Below are 12,051 nucleotides of genomic sequence, written 5' to 3'. Positions count from 1 at the left end.
GTGACAATCAGTAATTATATTGGGGAAAGAAGTCAGATTGCTTTTAACTATGTTTTATTTGAAAAGAAGTACTTCAGTACTCTAAAGATATGAGCTGATGACCCATCCTCAGATGATTTTTGACCCTAGCAGAACTTACTTGTGTTCATCTTTGGAAAATAGATATACAGTCTTTTGCTAGGCCCCATTCTCAAAAGACAGAACTGTCTTTATATTGATAATGACATTCAGAACTTCATTCCACTGATCAACTCTGAAAGACTTAGTCACTCAACAAAACGACATCCAGGACAATTTTGAAGGACTTGAGACAAAGAATGCTATCTCCCTCAAGAGAAGGAATTGTTGGAGTTGGAATACAGATCAAAGCAGATGATTTTTCACCTTTATTTATTTGGAAAATTGTTATTACATGTAATTGGTGAAATAAAATATTTTTACTAAAAAAGAGAAAAAGGGAACCTCATTTCACCTCTAATTGGAGAAAATCTTCAGTAGAAGTCAATTGGAATAAGCCTCTCAATGTTTATGAACACTATGTTTAAAAAATGAACATTATTAATATCTAATGGCCAATAATCTAGCCAGCATTATTGCTTTGCTTTCTATTGTTAATGACCAAGAATTACTGGTTATCATAAATTTGGAATATTTAAGTTCTATATGTTAATCATTTGATTTTAGGTACCAGGGTGAGAAAAACGCCTCTCTCTTCCAATAAATCCAGTGCAAAGAAAGTGAAGAAAAGAAATCCTTGGTCTGATGATGAATCCAAGTCAGAAAGTGATTTGGAAGAAACTGAACCTGTGATTATTCCAAGAGACTCTCTGCTCAGACGAGCTGCTGGTACTGCTAGATTTTTTATGGTCACTATATTATATAAGAAAATGCCTCTACCAAGTTGTTCATGTCCAAACAGTAATTAAAAAAAAATTTTTTTTAAACCCTTACCTTCTGTCTTGGAATCAGTATTGGTGCCAAGGCAGAAGAGTGGTAAGGGTTAGGCAATGGGGGGTTAAATGACTTGCCCAGGGTCACCCAGCTAGGAAGTGTTTGAGACCAGATTTGAACCTAGGATACCTATCTCTAGGCCTAGATCTCGATCCACTGAGCTACCTAGCTGCTCACTCCCTTCAGCAGATCTTAAGGTCTATAATCTCTTTCAGCCAAAGAACTTCACTCATTTTTCATATGTAAAAATACCACTGAAATGCCTCTACCAAGTTGTTCATGTCCAAACAGTAATTAAAAAAAAATTTTTTTTAAACCCTTACCTTCTGTCTTGGAATCAGTATTGGTGCCAAGGCAGAAGAGTGGTAAGGGTTAGGCAATGGGGGGTTAAATGACTTGCCCAGGGTCACCCAGCTAGGAAGTGTTTGAGACCAGATTTGAACCTAGGATACCTATCTCTAGGCCTGGATCTCGATCCACTGAGCTACCTAGCTGCTCACTCCCTTCAGCAGATCTTAAGGTGTATAATCTCTTTCAGCCAAAGAACTTCACTCATTTTTCATATGTAAAAATACCACTGAAATGAAGAAAATGAGTTGGGAATTTCAACTTAATTTATAGCTATTATAGTAAGAGAGAAGCTTATAGGAAAGGTTAGTCATTATAGAATTAATCATGAATGGACTAGAATTTCCAGTGGGAAATGCTGTTTCTTTGGAAAAGAGCATTCCACTTTAATAAAGAAATTCTTTCTGGCTGATTTGGCTACACAGTATATTTCTGTGAAATGAATCCTGATTTCTAAAACGTTCTTTATAAAATTGGAGCTGTTCTCACAATACTGAATTGAAACATTTTAGGAAGGAAAAGACTCATGTGGTAGCCAGCCTTGTTCCCTGTCCATTGTGAAACAGATCTAGGACTTCTAAGAGGTCTTTGCACTGTCTTCCATTTTTAGTATCTTCTTACACTTTATCACATGAATTTCTTCTGTACTTCGTAAATTTTACTACTGTATACTTATAGCTCTTGGAACCTGACTTTCAATCAGCTTTGAGAAGTGATAGTGACAAGCACAACTGGGCTTAGGAGTATATGTCACTGTCTAACTCAAAGGCAGTATGGTTTAGTGGAAAGGGCTCTTATTGGATCTGGAGAATTGAGGTATAAAGCTTAGGTCTGTTGCTCCTTAACTATATGAATTTAGGCAAGGCCCTTATTAGCCTCTCTGGGCTTTAGTTTCCTTATCTATGAAATGAGGTGGTTGGATCTGATAATATCTTAAGAGTCATTCTAACACTCTACATCTGTCCTAGGTTAAAATTCCTTAACACTCCAACTTCATATGTTTTAAAACAAATCAAGTGCCCACTTTATTGTTACTGTTTTATATCTGTGCATATATATATACATATATATATATATACACACACATATATATATGTATGTGCATGTAGAACAATATATATGTATAAAAACATACAAACATATCCTTCAATATACACATATAAATATATATTGTCCTGGTGCTATCTCAAGCAAAATAATTTTACATAAATTATATATATATATACACACAATTATAAATGTATATAATTATATACACACATATTTATATGTATGTCTGTATAAATACAATTTAAGAAAGAAAAGCAATTCACCAAAACTAATTATCAGGCCATTCCAATAGTACATGCAGGCTTCCCATCCATAGTCATTCCCTGCCTTCTGCAGAGAAGGTTCATTCTCATATCTCTTCTTTACAGTCAAACTTGATTGTTATATAATAGGGTTGTTTCCATTTTGTTGATGCTACTGTTGTTCTTTCTCTTTTCATTGTTGTGTTGCTTTTGTTTAGAGAAAAAGCATTTTCCATCAAACAAGGGATAGTGTATATATATTTTTTGCTCTAGTGTGTCTATTTTGGTTGGATAGCAATATCCTTTCTATTACTCTAATACCCAAATGATTGCAGTGAAGAAACTGTTTAATTTTATAGTGTATTAGAGAAGTATTTTTTTAATTTCAACTGCATTTAAGTCAACTAACAACAATTTCTTAAGTCCTTATTATGTGCCTAGCCCTGAGAGGTTTTGAGGACATGAGGGGAAATTAAAATATCTTGTAATGCTACATGTTTTGAACTAAAACCTTGGGCTGGTCTTCATACCAAAAGCAAAGGGATAATAGGCTTGCTAGATAAACCTAAAATTTTGTACTTGTGTGGTATTTGTACAACCTATTGATCTTTTTTTCCTAAATTTTGCATATCCCCCCACCCTGGATCTATTAAATTCCCATATTGCTAATGTCTTAATTCCCACAGTTTTCAGTCCTGTCTTAGAGATGCTTAGTAACTCTCCTTGCTACTTTATGGACACTAGTCCTGAGGAGCAAAGAGATTGTGCTTATGGGATAAAGAGTAATGTCCAGGTATGGGGTCCGGTCCTATCTTTACTGCCTTGCTGTGCCCTGCTGTGACATCTTGGGCAGATCTTTGCCTTTCTCATCTTTAAAAAGTGATCTACATGTTTTTCCTCAGTTCTGGCATTCTGGGGTTCTTAGGTGGTCGTTAGAGCACTTCCTGCCAGTCCCTACCAAAGAATGAAAGAGGGGCTTATGAAAATATTTATATTTAAGTTTATTTATTCATGTAATTGTCTCACTTTGGGGCTTTATTCTGGATATACATAGGCAGCCTGAAAGTATGACATGCTTTTAAAAGAGGCATTTTGTATATATTAAGCTCATTGATGTTAAATTAGGCTGAATGCTGACATCTTAATAATTGTGGCTTTTGTTTATTTTTCCTAGCGGAAAGGCCTAAATACACATTTGATTTTTCGGAAGAGGAAGATGATGCTGATGAAGATGACAATAATGATTTAGAGGAATTGAAAGTAAAAGCATCTCCTGTGACAAATGATGGAGATGATGAGTTCATTCCCTCAGATGGCTTAGATAAGGATGACTACACTTTTTCTCCAGTCAAACCAAAAGTAATTCCAGAGTAAGTAAACAGTTATTTATTTATCTCGTAGAGTTTTCTTGGCAGTTACTTTTTTTTTTCCTTCTCAGTAGTTACTTTTACTGTAAAGTGCTCTTTTTTAGACATTCTTATCCTCTCTGTCTTTCTTAAACAGTTTGTCATTTTGGAGAAAGGAGGGTTCTTCTCATGAAATAAACAAAGTAAATATTATATGTTGAAGTGATAGATGGCCTTCCATAGTCAAAACTTTGATTAAGGGGAAAACACTGAAACTAGAGTTTGGAGCTCTTTCACTTTTGGAACTTCAACCTTGATTTAAGGAATTATCTTGCTTCATTTCCTCTCTCTTTGCAAAACTATGAATTTAAGTTTTTAAAAAAATAACAAATTTGAGGAATTATTCCTTTGCTTCCTTATTACAACTGAGATTGGCCAAACTCTTCATTGGCAGTTATCTGAGCTTCCTCTGCCTCAGGACCTAGATAGAGTCCACTAGCCTGAGAGCCCTGTCCTGAGAAGGGGGCTCCCTTAGCTATTCCTGAGATCCTGCCCTCAGCTGCACTGAGGCACTAAGAGGAAGGCTTTCCAGAGAAGTTTTCTGGGAGAATGTATGTGTGCATGTGTGTGTGTGTGAGAGGCATGTGTACACATGTTTGGGTGGTATCTGAAGCACTTACTCTCTTTTGGGCTCCAGTAATTGGAATACTTTGAACTATGGTTTGAGTTTGAATTAAGCTTCAGTGCTGCAGATCAATCTGAATTTGAAGATGAGATGATTCTTATTAAAAACCATAGTGTTTTTATGCCTTTGTTTAACTTGTTTTAACTTAAGGTGGCTCAGGGGAAACTTGGGCTCACTCCAACCAGCTGGGGGACCCATGGCAGGTTCTTAATCTCTTTATGACTTTATTTCCTTACCTTTAGTGAAAGAGTAATAACTGAGATTGTTATGTATATAGCGATTTTATTGTTCAGAAAGAGCTTTTGCAAATCATAGGCACTGTGTAACATAAGCTGTTCTTCTTACCCTCATATCTGTCTTTACAGGAATATGAAAGTTCATTAAGAGCTTGTTCTGCTGATTAAAAGAATAAAGCAGCAGGAATTCTGTTTGCTAGAGGTAAAGCTCCCGGTTTAAGAGACAGCCTCTCTAGAGCTTACTTTCTCTTTTTTCATATTAGAAAATCCTCACATGACAAGAAAAACCAGGACTTTGGGAACCTGTTCTCATTCCCTTCTTATTCACAGAAGTCAGAAGATGGTATGTTCATTTGTTCCTTATTTTCATTTATTCTTATTGGGGATTCTTAGGAGTGTAAGATGTGTCCTTGTCATTGGTCAAAACAAACCAATGGGGGATGAGGAAAAGCCCTCTCAGATGTAGACATGTGTGCAGTGAGGAAGACTCCATACCTGTGGGGGAGCACACATGCATACAGGGATGCATGCACACATGTCTGTGTGTCTGTAGGCTTGTGGGTACATGTGAGGATGTGGGAAGATACAGATTCCTTCACACACGTGTGCCAGTCCACGTCCACAGAGATGTCCATGTACCAGCACAGGGTTTGCCTCTGATGTTGAAGTCCATCTAATCATCAGCTGGTCACTTAACTTGTTCGAGTTTGTTTGCTCTCGGGCAAAACAAGGATTAGAGCATCTAAATCACAGTGTGGCGGAGATGGAAAGGCTCTGTCAGCCTGCAGTGCCAGTTTGAGCTGTTATCATGAACAGTTACCTAATGTGCTTTAAGACGTTACAAGGAGATGAGTGTTTAAAGTTGTCTTTTGAGTCATACTCATTAAATCAGGTTTCTGCAGCGTGGTGAGTGTGAACGTAGTGTGAGCTACAGCATGTTTGGGGAATAAGTGAATGCAAAATAAATACAAAGTGGTGTTAAGGTGGGTGAAAAGGTGGCTGACACTCATATCTTGGAGAATCAATGATAGATTAGTAGCAGCTGGGTGGTGTGTGGGACTTAGAGAGTCAGGAAAACTTGAGTTCAAATCCAGTCCCAGACATTTATTAGCTGAGTGATCCTGGGCAAATCATTTAGCCTCTCCTAGCCTTGGCTTCTTCATCTGTAAAATGAGGAAAAGAACACCTGCCTCCCAGGGTGGCTATAAGGATTGAAGAAAATGATATTTGTAAAGGTGTTAAAGCTTTATACATATATGTTAGCTGCTATTCTTCTCAATAAAAACATTAGGAAAGGCCTTTTAGAGGTGGTTGCATTTGAAGCTGGGTATGGACATGAGCAAGAGGAAAAGTTGATAAGCACTCCTGGGGTTTGGACCTGGGTGACTGTAAAGGGGTTTCTTGCTTAAACAGAAGTAAGAAGGATGGAGAACAGATAATGCTAGATAATTGAAAAACTTTAATATTCTTCCAGAAAGCTTCAATTTTATTCAGATATACCTTGTATATTCAGTTTGTAGTCTATTCATTTATAAAGGTGAGAGAATTTTAGCTACCTAATTTAGCTAAAAAATTTAGCTAATTTAGCTACCTAATTCAGTGATGTTGCATGGTTTCTATTCCTTTTTTTAAGAATCTCTTTTGATCAAGTAAGTCCACACTCCTTGATGATCTTTCAGTTATTTCTAGTAGCAATGACCTAGTCTTTTATTTTTTATCAAAAATGCCTTCATCTCTGTAAAAATTCCATATGATTAAGCCATCTGTTGGTCGAGCTCATGTTTCTGTTTTCCATGGAAGCCTTTGAGTTCTACTGGTAGATCTTATCTCTTTTGTAGTGCTGTTCAGAGATGAACAATAAATAGTGTCTGGTAGTGGGTGCTCATTGTCAGATTTTATTATTTCTCTGTGAAATGATATCTCTGTTCAAGACATATTTTTGTAAGTTTTTAACCTTTTTTTCATGTGATCTGGAAAAATTATATCAATCTAATTGTTGTTGTTAATATGAGTTACATTTTAAACATAAAATCATGTTGGTACCTCATCTTCCTCCTTGGTCAGTAGCTCCTGTTAGACTTAAGGTATAACTGGATATAACTCCTATTAAATACTGAAACATCTGGGTTTCTGAAAGAGTTCTCCTAAAATAAGCTGACATCCAGCCCCTTTCAAGTATGGAAGCATACTGAATTTGTAGGGAGAAGATCTGAGTTTTAATCTTGATTCTTCTACTTAATAATTTCTTTAGCTGTAAATTGAGAGTGTTGAAAGAGAATAGCTTTTAAGGTCTCTTCCAGATCTAAATCCTATGGTTCTAAATTCAGACAAGGTCCACATTCTCTTTCAAACCCCTTCAGTAGTATACTAGTTACCTTTCTGGAATTTGAGCAAAAAATTTATACCCAGAGGACCAAAAATTAAATTGATGTTTAGAACTACTCTAAAAACTCTTTGGTGGAAAACAAATATTGTCACCAGGCTCATACTTAAAAACTTGGTACAACCTGTCTGAGTTTGTAGTCTTCTGGAAGAACCTTCAGGAATGCAGGGAGGTCACTTCCATACTAGGATGAGGCATCAGAATAGAACCTATAGTTTCAAGTAAGAAAGTTTAAGTACTATTTCAGCATTTGAGTTCTTAGTATTAATATTCCTGAAATAGCACAAGTTTGGGATATTGAAATAACCACTTTTACAGAATTTATTGTAACAAGGAATGTTTGGTGTTTAGTTTATACTAGCTTCATTGAATTTACACTATAAGTATCTTGAACAATTGGAATTTTGTACTTTCAAAATTAAAATAATGTATATTCTGAGATAAAGGATACAAATGTTACAACCTAAATTGATATTTTGGTTAAATCTTGCCTTTCATTTTTATCATGGCTGTTTTTATGTTTCTGCCTTGTGATCTTAGAAAATCGGAACTCCTGATTCCATCTCCTCTCTAGGATTTTCTCTGATACATTTGTTTCCTAGCCCGAATTTTAGCAAGGGATATGTGTTAACGAGTGACAATAAGGGCAATTGTTTGAGCTCCTTTCCTGAAAAAAGCTTTATTGTTTATAGATGGAACAAAATTTGACAGTTGTGAAGAGGATTCTGCCCCTGTTTTTTCACCTTCATTTGCTCTAAAATCAACAGAAAAACCTCCAAGTAAAACAGTGGCTGCCAAAAAGGGTAAGTGTCTATATATGAACTTGTTAAGCATTTGTTAAATCATAGAGACAACTCATGTTGGAGTGGGGTATCAACCAGCTCACTTGAAATCACAGACAGTAAAATGTCATAGTGGAATTATGAGCTATAGAGAAAAATTCAGTATATGCAGACTCTTTGCCAATTATTGTTCCCCAATGACCATTGGACATCTTCATTGCTATGTCCCAGTGATAATTTGAGCTCAACATGAGCTCTGGAGAGAAGGCTTCCTTCTCTTTGTCAATGAGGCACAGAACACCAGGACCCTCATTGAGTCCTTATCTCCTCTATCTATCAGTTCCAGAGTTCAATCCAGACTGCCTTCCCAGTGTCTCTCAGCAGCGTTTCCACATTCTCCTGTTGATATCCTCCTAGTGCAGCACCTTTTAGTCTTTTATCTTTTATAGTTATTAACATAATCTTCACTGGTTTCTCTGATTCTATTTTACCCTTATTTCAGTTAGATTATAGACCACTGACATAATAACCTTCCTCTTATATAATTCTGCCTTGTTACCCTTCTCAAATTTTGTTGGTTTCTACTGCCAACGGGTTCAAGTCCAAATCCTTAGCCTGGTATTCAAGTCATTCAATTATGTGACTTTAGTCAACCTTTTCAGTCTTATCTTTGACTCCTCTCCCTTGGGACTTTGTGCAGCAGGGATTCATTCAATTCCTTTCATAGAAAAGAAAAAACCCTTACTTTCAGGGAGCTCCCATTCAACTGAGGGAACACAATCTTCTATAGAGAAGTACATACAAGATAATTGAAGAGGAAAGATCATTAAGAACCACAGAGGAATCCAGAAAGGCTTTCTGTGCTTTAAAGGAAGGGGTGGGAGTCAACTTGGGCAAGGCCTACATGAGGGAGGTAGAGTACTGAGTTTGGGGAGCAGCCAGTAGGCCAGTTTGTCTGTCATGGATACTGTGAGGAAGAATCATGTAAAATCCATCAGAAAAATCTCAAGTCAAGTCTTGAGGGCTCTCTGGGCCATTCCCACAAAATAGAATTGTGTCCCCACAGCAGAAGGAAACTATTACATTTTTCAAGAGTCAGTGACATGAACAGACCTATGTGGAGGATGGATTAGATAGAGGAGAGATTAGAAGGTGGGAAACATATGAAGAAGCCAATGCAGTTGTCTAGGCAAGAGATGAAGTGCCTAAATGAGGGAGGTAGCTGAGGGAGTGTAAAGAAGATGATAAATGATTACCTTCCATTTCTGAATTTATCCTAGCCATTCTCACTTTGGTTTATGCTGTCTCCCACATTCAGTATTCACTTCTTTACCATCTGTATCTATTGAAATTCTTTGTCTTCTCATTTTAGGCCCCAACTCTTCTTAGAGGTCTTCCCTGATTTCCTTTAGCAAGAAGTAATCTATCCCTTGGTTTTATCTTTTCTGATAGGAGAGAACTACTAGACCCTTAAGGCCCTTTCTATGACCCAGACCTCCTGTTCAATGAGCTGTGCCTAGAGACCTCAGAGCACCTTTCTCCACCTTCTTTAACTCCCTCAGGAATCCCTCTTATTTTTTCCCTTTTCTGTTCAGTAGAACTCTGACCATGAGGTCCAGATTAGAGGAGGTGCCTCTAATTAACTCAGCTTTAGAGAACAAGAAGTAACAACTGTTTGGGGTTTGGTTTTGACCAATAAAGAGAGTGTGGTTGGGAAAATGAAAATGGTGGGAATTCAGAGAAGCTATGATCATAAAGATTGGGAGGAATTCTGGGCATAGCCCAACAACTACCAAGGACTTTGGTGGAAGGTTATTTCAATAAATTTAGAGAAAAGATAGGCAGGATTCCAACGGGCTATTATACAGAATATCTTTTGTCCTAGCAATACTACTACTAGATCTGTATCTCAAAGAGACCAGAGAAAAAGGAAAAGAACCTATATAAACAAAAATATGTATGGCAGCTATTTTTGAGGTGGCAAAGGATTGGAAACTGAGGGCATGTCCATCAACTGGGGGATGGTTGAACAAGTTGTAGTATATGATTGTAATGAAATATTATGCTATAAGAAATGATGAGCAGGAAGGTTTCAGAAAAACCTGGGTAGACTTATCTGAACCTGATGCAAAGTGAAAGTGAGCAGAACCAGGAGAACATTGTACATAATAACAGCATTATTGTATAATGACCAACCAATTGTGAATGGCTTAGGCATTCTTAGCTATATAGTGATCTAAGAAAATTACCAAGAACTTACAATGAAAAATGCTATTCATATTCAGAGAAAGAACTGATAGAAAGCATACTTTTAATTTTTTTTTTCCTTTCTGGTCTGTGTTTTCTTTGGCAATATGGCTAATATGGAAATATGTTTGGAAGACTGCATATTTATGTTATATACCAAATTGCTTGTCTTTGGAAGGGAGAGATTTTGGAAGTAAAACTTTTAAAAATCTAGTGTTAAATTTTTTTACATATACTTTGGGGAAGATGAGAGGCATAAAAAGCATATTGTCATACTCAGAGAAGCTGCCTTTGAATTGACTCTCAATAAAGAGAGATTATTTTATTATGTAAATAGTATTTTAAGGAAGTTTTCTATTTGATCTTTACATATAAGTAGCATATATCATACCAATAGAATTTCTCACTTCTTAATAAATTACTATACTGAATTAATAACCAACCTAATTTGGGTTAACAGCAAAGCTATCTTCTGATGTACCACCTAAGCCCAAGAGACTCCCGAAACAGAAGAAAGTAGAAACTACAAACTCTGACTCAGATTCAGAATTTGGCATTCCAAAGAAGACAACACCACCAAAAGGTCTGCATTATTTTATTTTCATTTATTTTTTTTTTAAACCCTTACCTTCCATCTTAGAATCAATACTATGTATTGGTTCTAAGGCAGAGGAGTGGTAAGGGTTAGGAAGGGGGTTTAAGTGACTTGCCCAGGGTCACACAGCTGGGCAGTGTCTGATCCAGATTTGAACTCAGGACTTACTGTCTCTAGGCCTGGTTCTCAATCCACTGAGCCACCCAACTGCCCCCTACCCTTTTATTTCTACAAATGGATTATAGATTTAAAGGGAGGGAAATATATTAATTTTTAAGTGTTTTCCTTCCCATATTTATTTATAGTCATATGATAGAAATGTAATTTTGGAAAAAAAAAAACTTTAAGAAATCATCTGATCATCCCTTCACTTTACAAATGAAACAATGAGGAAACAGATCCACAAAGCCTAAGAGACTTGCTGGGAGTCAGAAAGCTTGTTGGTTGCTGAACCATGCTTTCTCTTCCTCCTACACTTTTCCCATTTACACTTTATCATTTGTGTCAAACTTAAATAGAGACAGGGGCTACTCTGTGACCTTATATTGACTTAGTTTTAAATTGTGATAGTTTATGTTTTCTTATATTTTTATTTTATTAAATATTTATCAATTACATTTTAATTTTGTTTGGGCTATACTCAGGAATATCATGGGCTATATTGTATTTGTTGCTGCTACACCACACTGTCTTCTGTGACTCCATATGATAAACAAGATAGGGGTTAGTGGAGAACAGCATACATAGGATTTGGTACCTGTTCTGTCTCTCATTGGTCCCCCTTTTTTCCTTGATGAGATTTGGCAGGCCCTGCTCCCCAGCATTGTTTTAATAGATAATCAGGGAAATTTTATGCTCCAACAGTAGCTACTTTAGTTTTAAACTTAGATTCACCAGAAGGAAATTACTAGATAGTGGGGGTTTCTTTGTTTGCTTTTGCAAGTATTTTGAATTGTTTTCAGGTTTAGAGGAGAAAAAAGATACCTATCAAAATTGTTACAGAAATCTCTTGAGTTTAGTTATTTGTTTGTACTAATGATTACTCAAAATAAAGTTAGCCAAATTGGAAATCTTTTAGTTAATGTAGAAAGATATTTTAATGGAGTTTACTGTAGGGGATTTGACCTATACTTTAAGTGCCTGTGCTTTTTCAAAGGCAAGCCAAAGAATTTCTTAATGGGTGATT

General features: G+C 36.3%; 1 protein-coding gene across 2 annotated transcripts in view; it reads left to right on the top strand.

The window, feature by feature from the left end:
* The window catches only part of TOP2B (DNA topoisomerase II beta), an 88,853-nt gene that overhangs the window by 71,453 nt on the left and 5,349 nt on the right, over positions 1 to 12,051 (top strand). For both annotated transcript variants that reach the window (XM_007505183.3, XM_007505182.3), the window contains exons 30-34: positions 685 to 846; positions 3,766 to 3,961; positions 5,122 to 5,201; positions 7,934 to 8,044; positions 10,731 to 10,853. In XM_007505183.3, the coding sequence (XP_007505245.1) occupies positions 685 to 846; positions 3,766 to 3,961; positions 5,122 to 5,201; positions 7,934 to 8,044; positions 10,731 to 10,853 (672 nt within the window). The remainder of the gene's footprint in view (positions 1 to 684; positions 847 to 3,765; positions 3,962 to 5,121; positions 5,202 to 7,933; positions 8,045 to 10,730; positions 10,854 to 12,051) is intronic.

The sequence above is a fragment of the Monodelphis domestica genome, chromosome 5 (assembly GCF_027887165.1).
Source record: "Monodelphis domestica isolate mMonDom1 chromosome 5, mMonDom1.pri, whole genome shotgun sequence".
Lineage (NCBI taxonomy): Eukaryota > Metazoa > Chordata > Mammalia > Didelphimorphia > Didelphidae > Monodelphis > Monodelphis domestica.
Note: the sequence above shows the minus strand (reverse complement) of the source record. Positions and strands in the feature narration are given on the sequence as shown.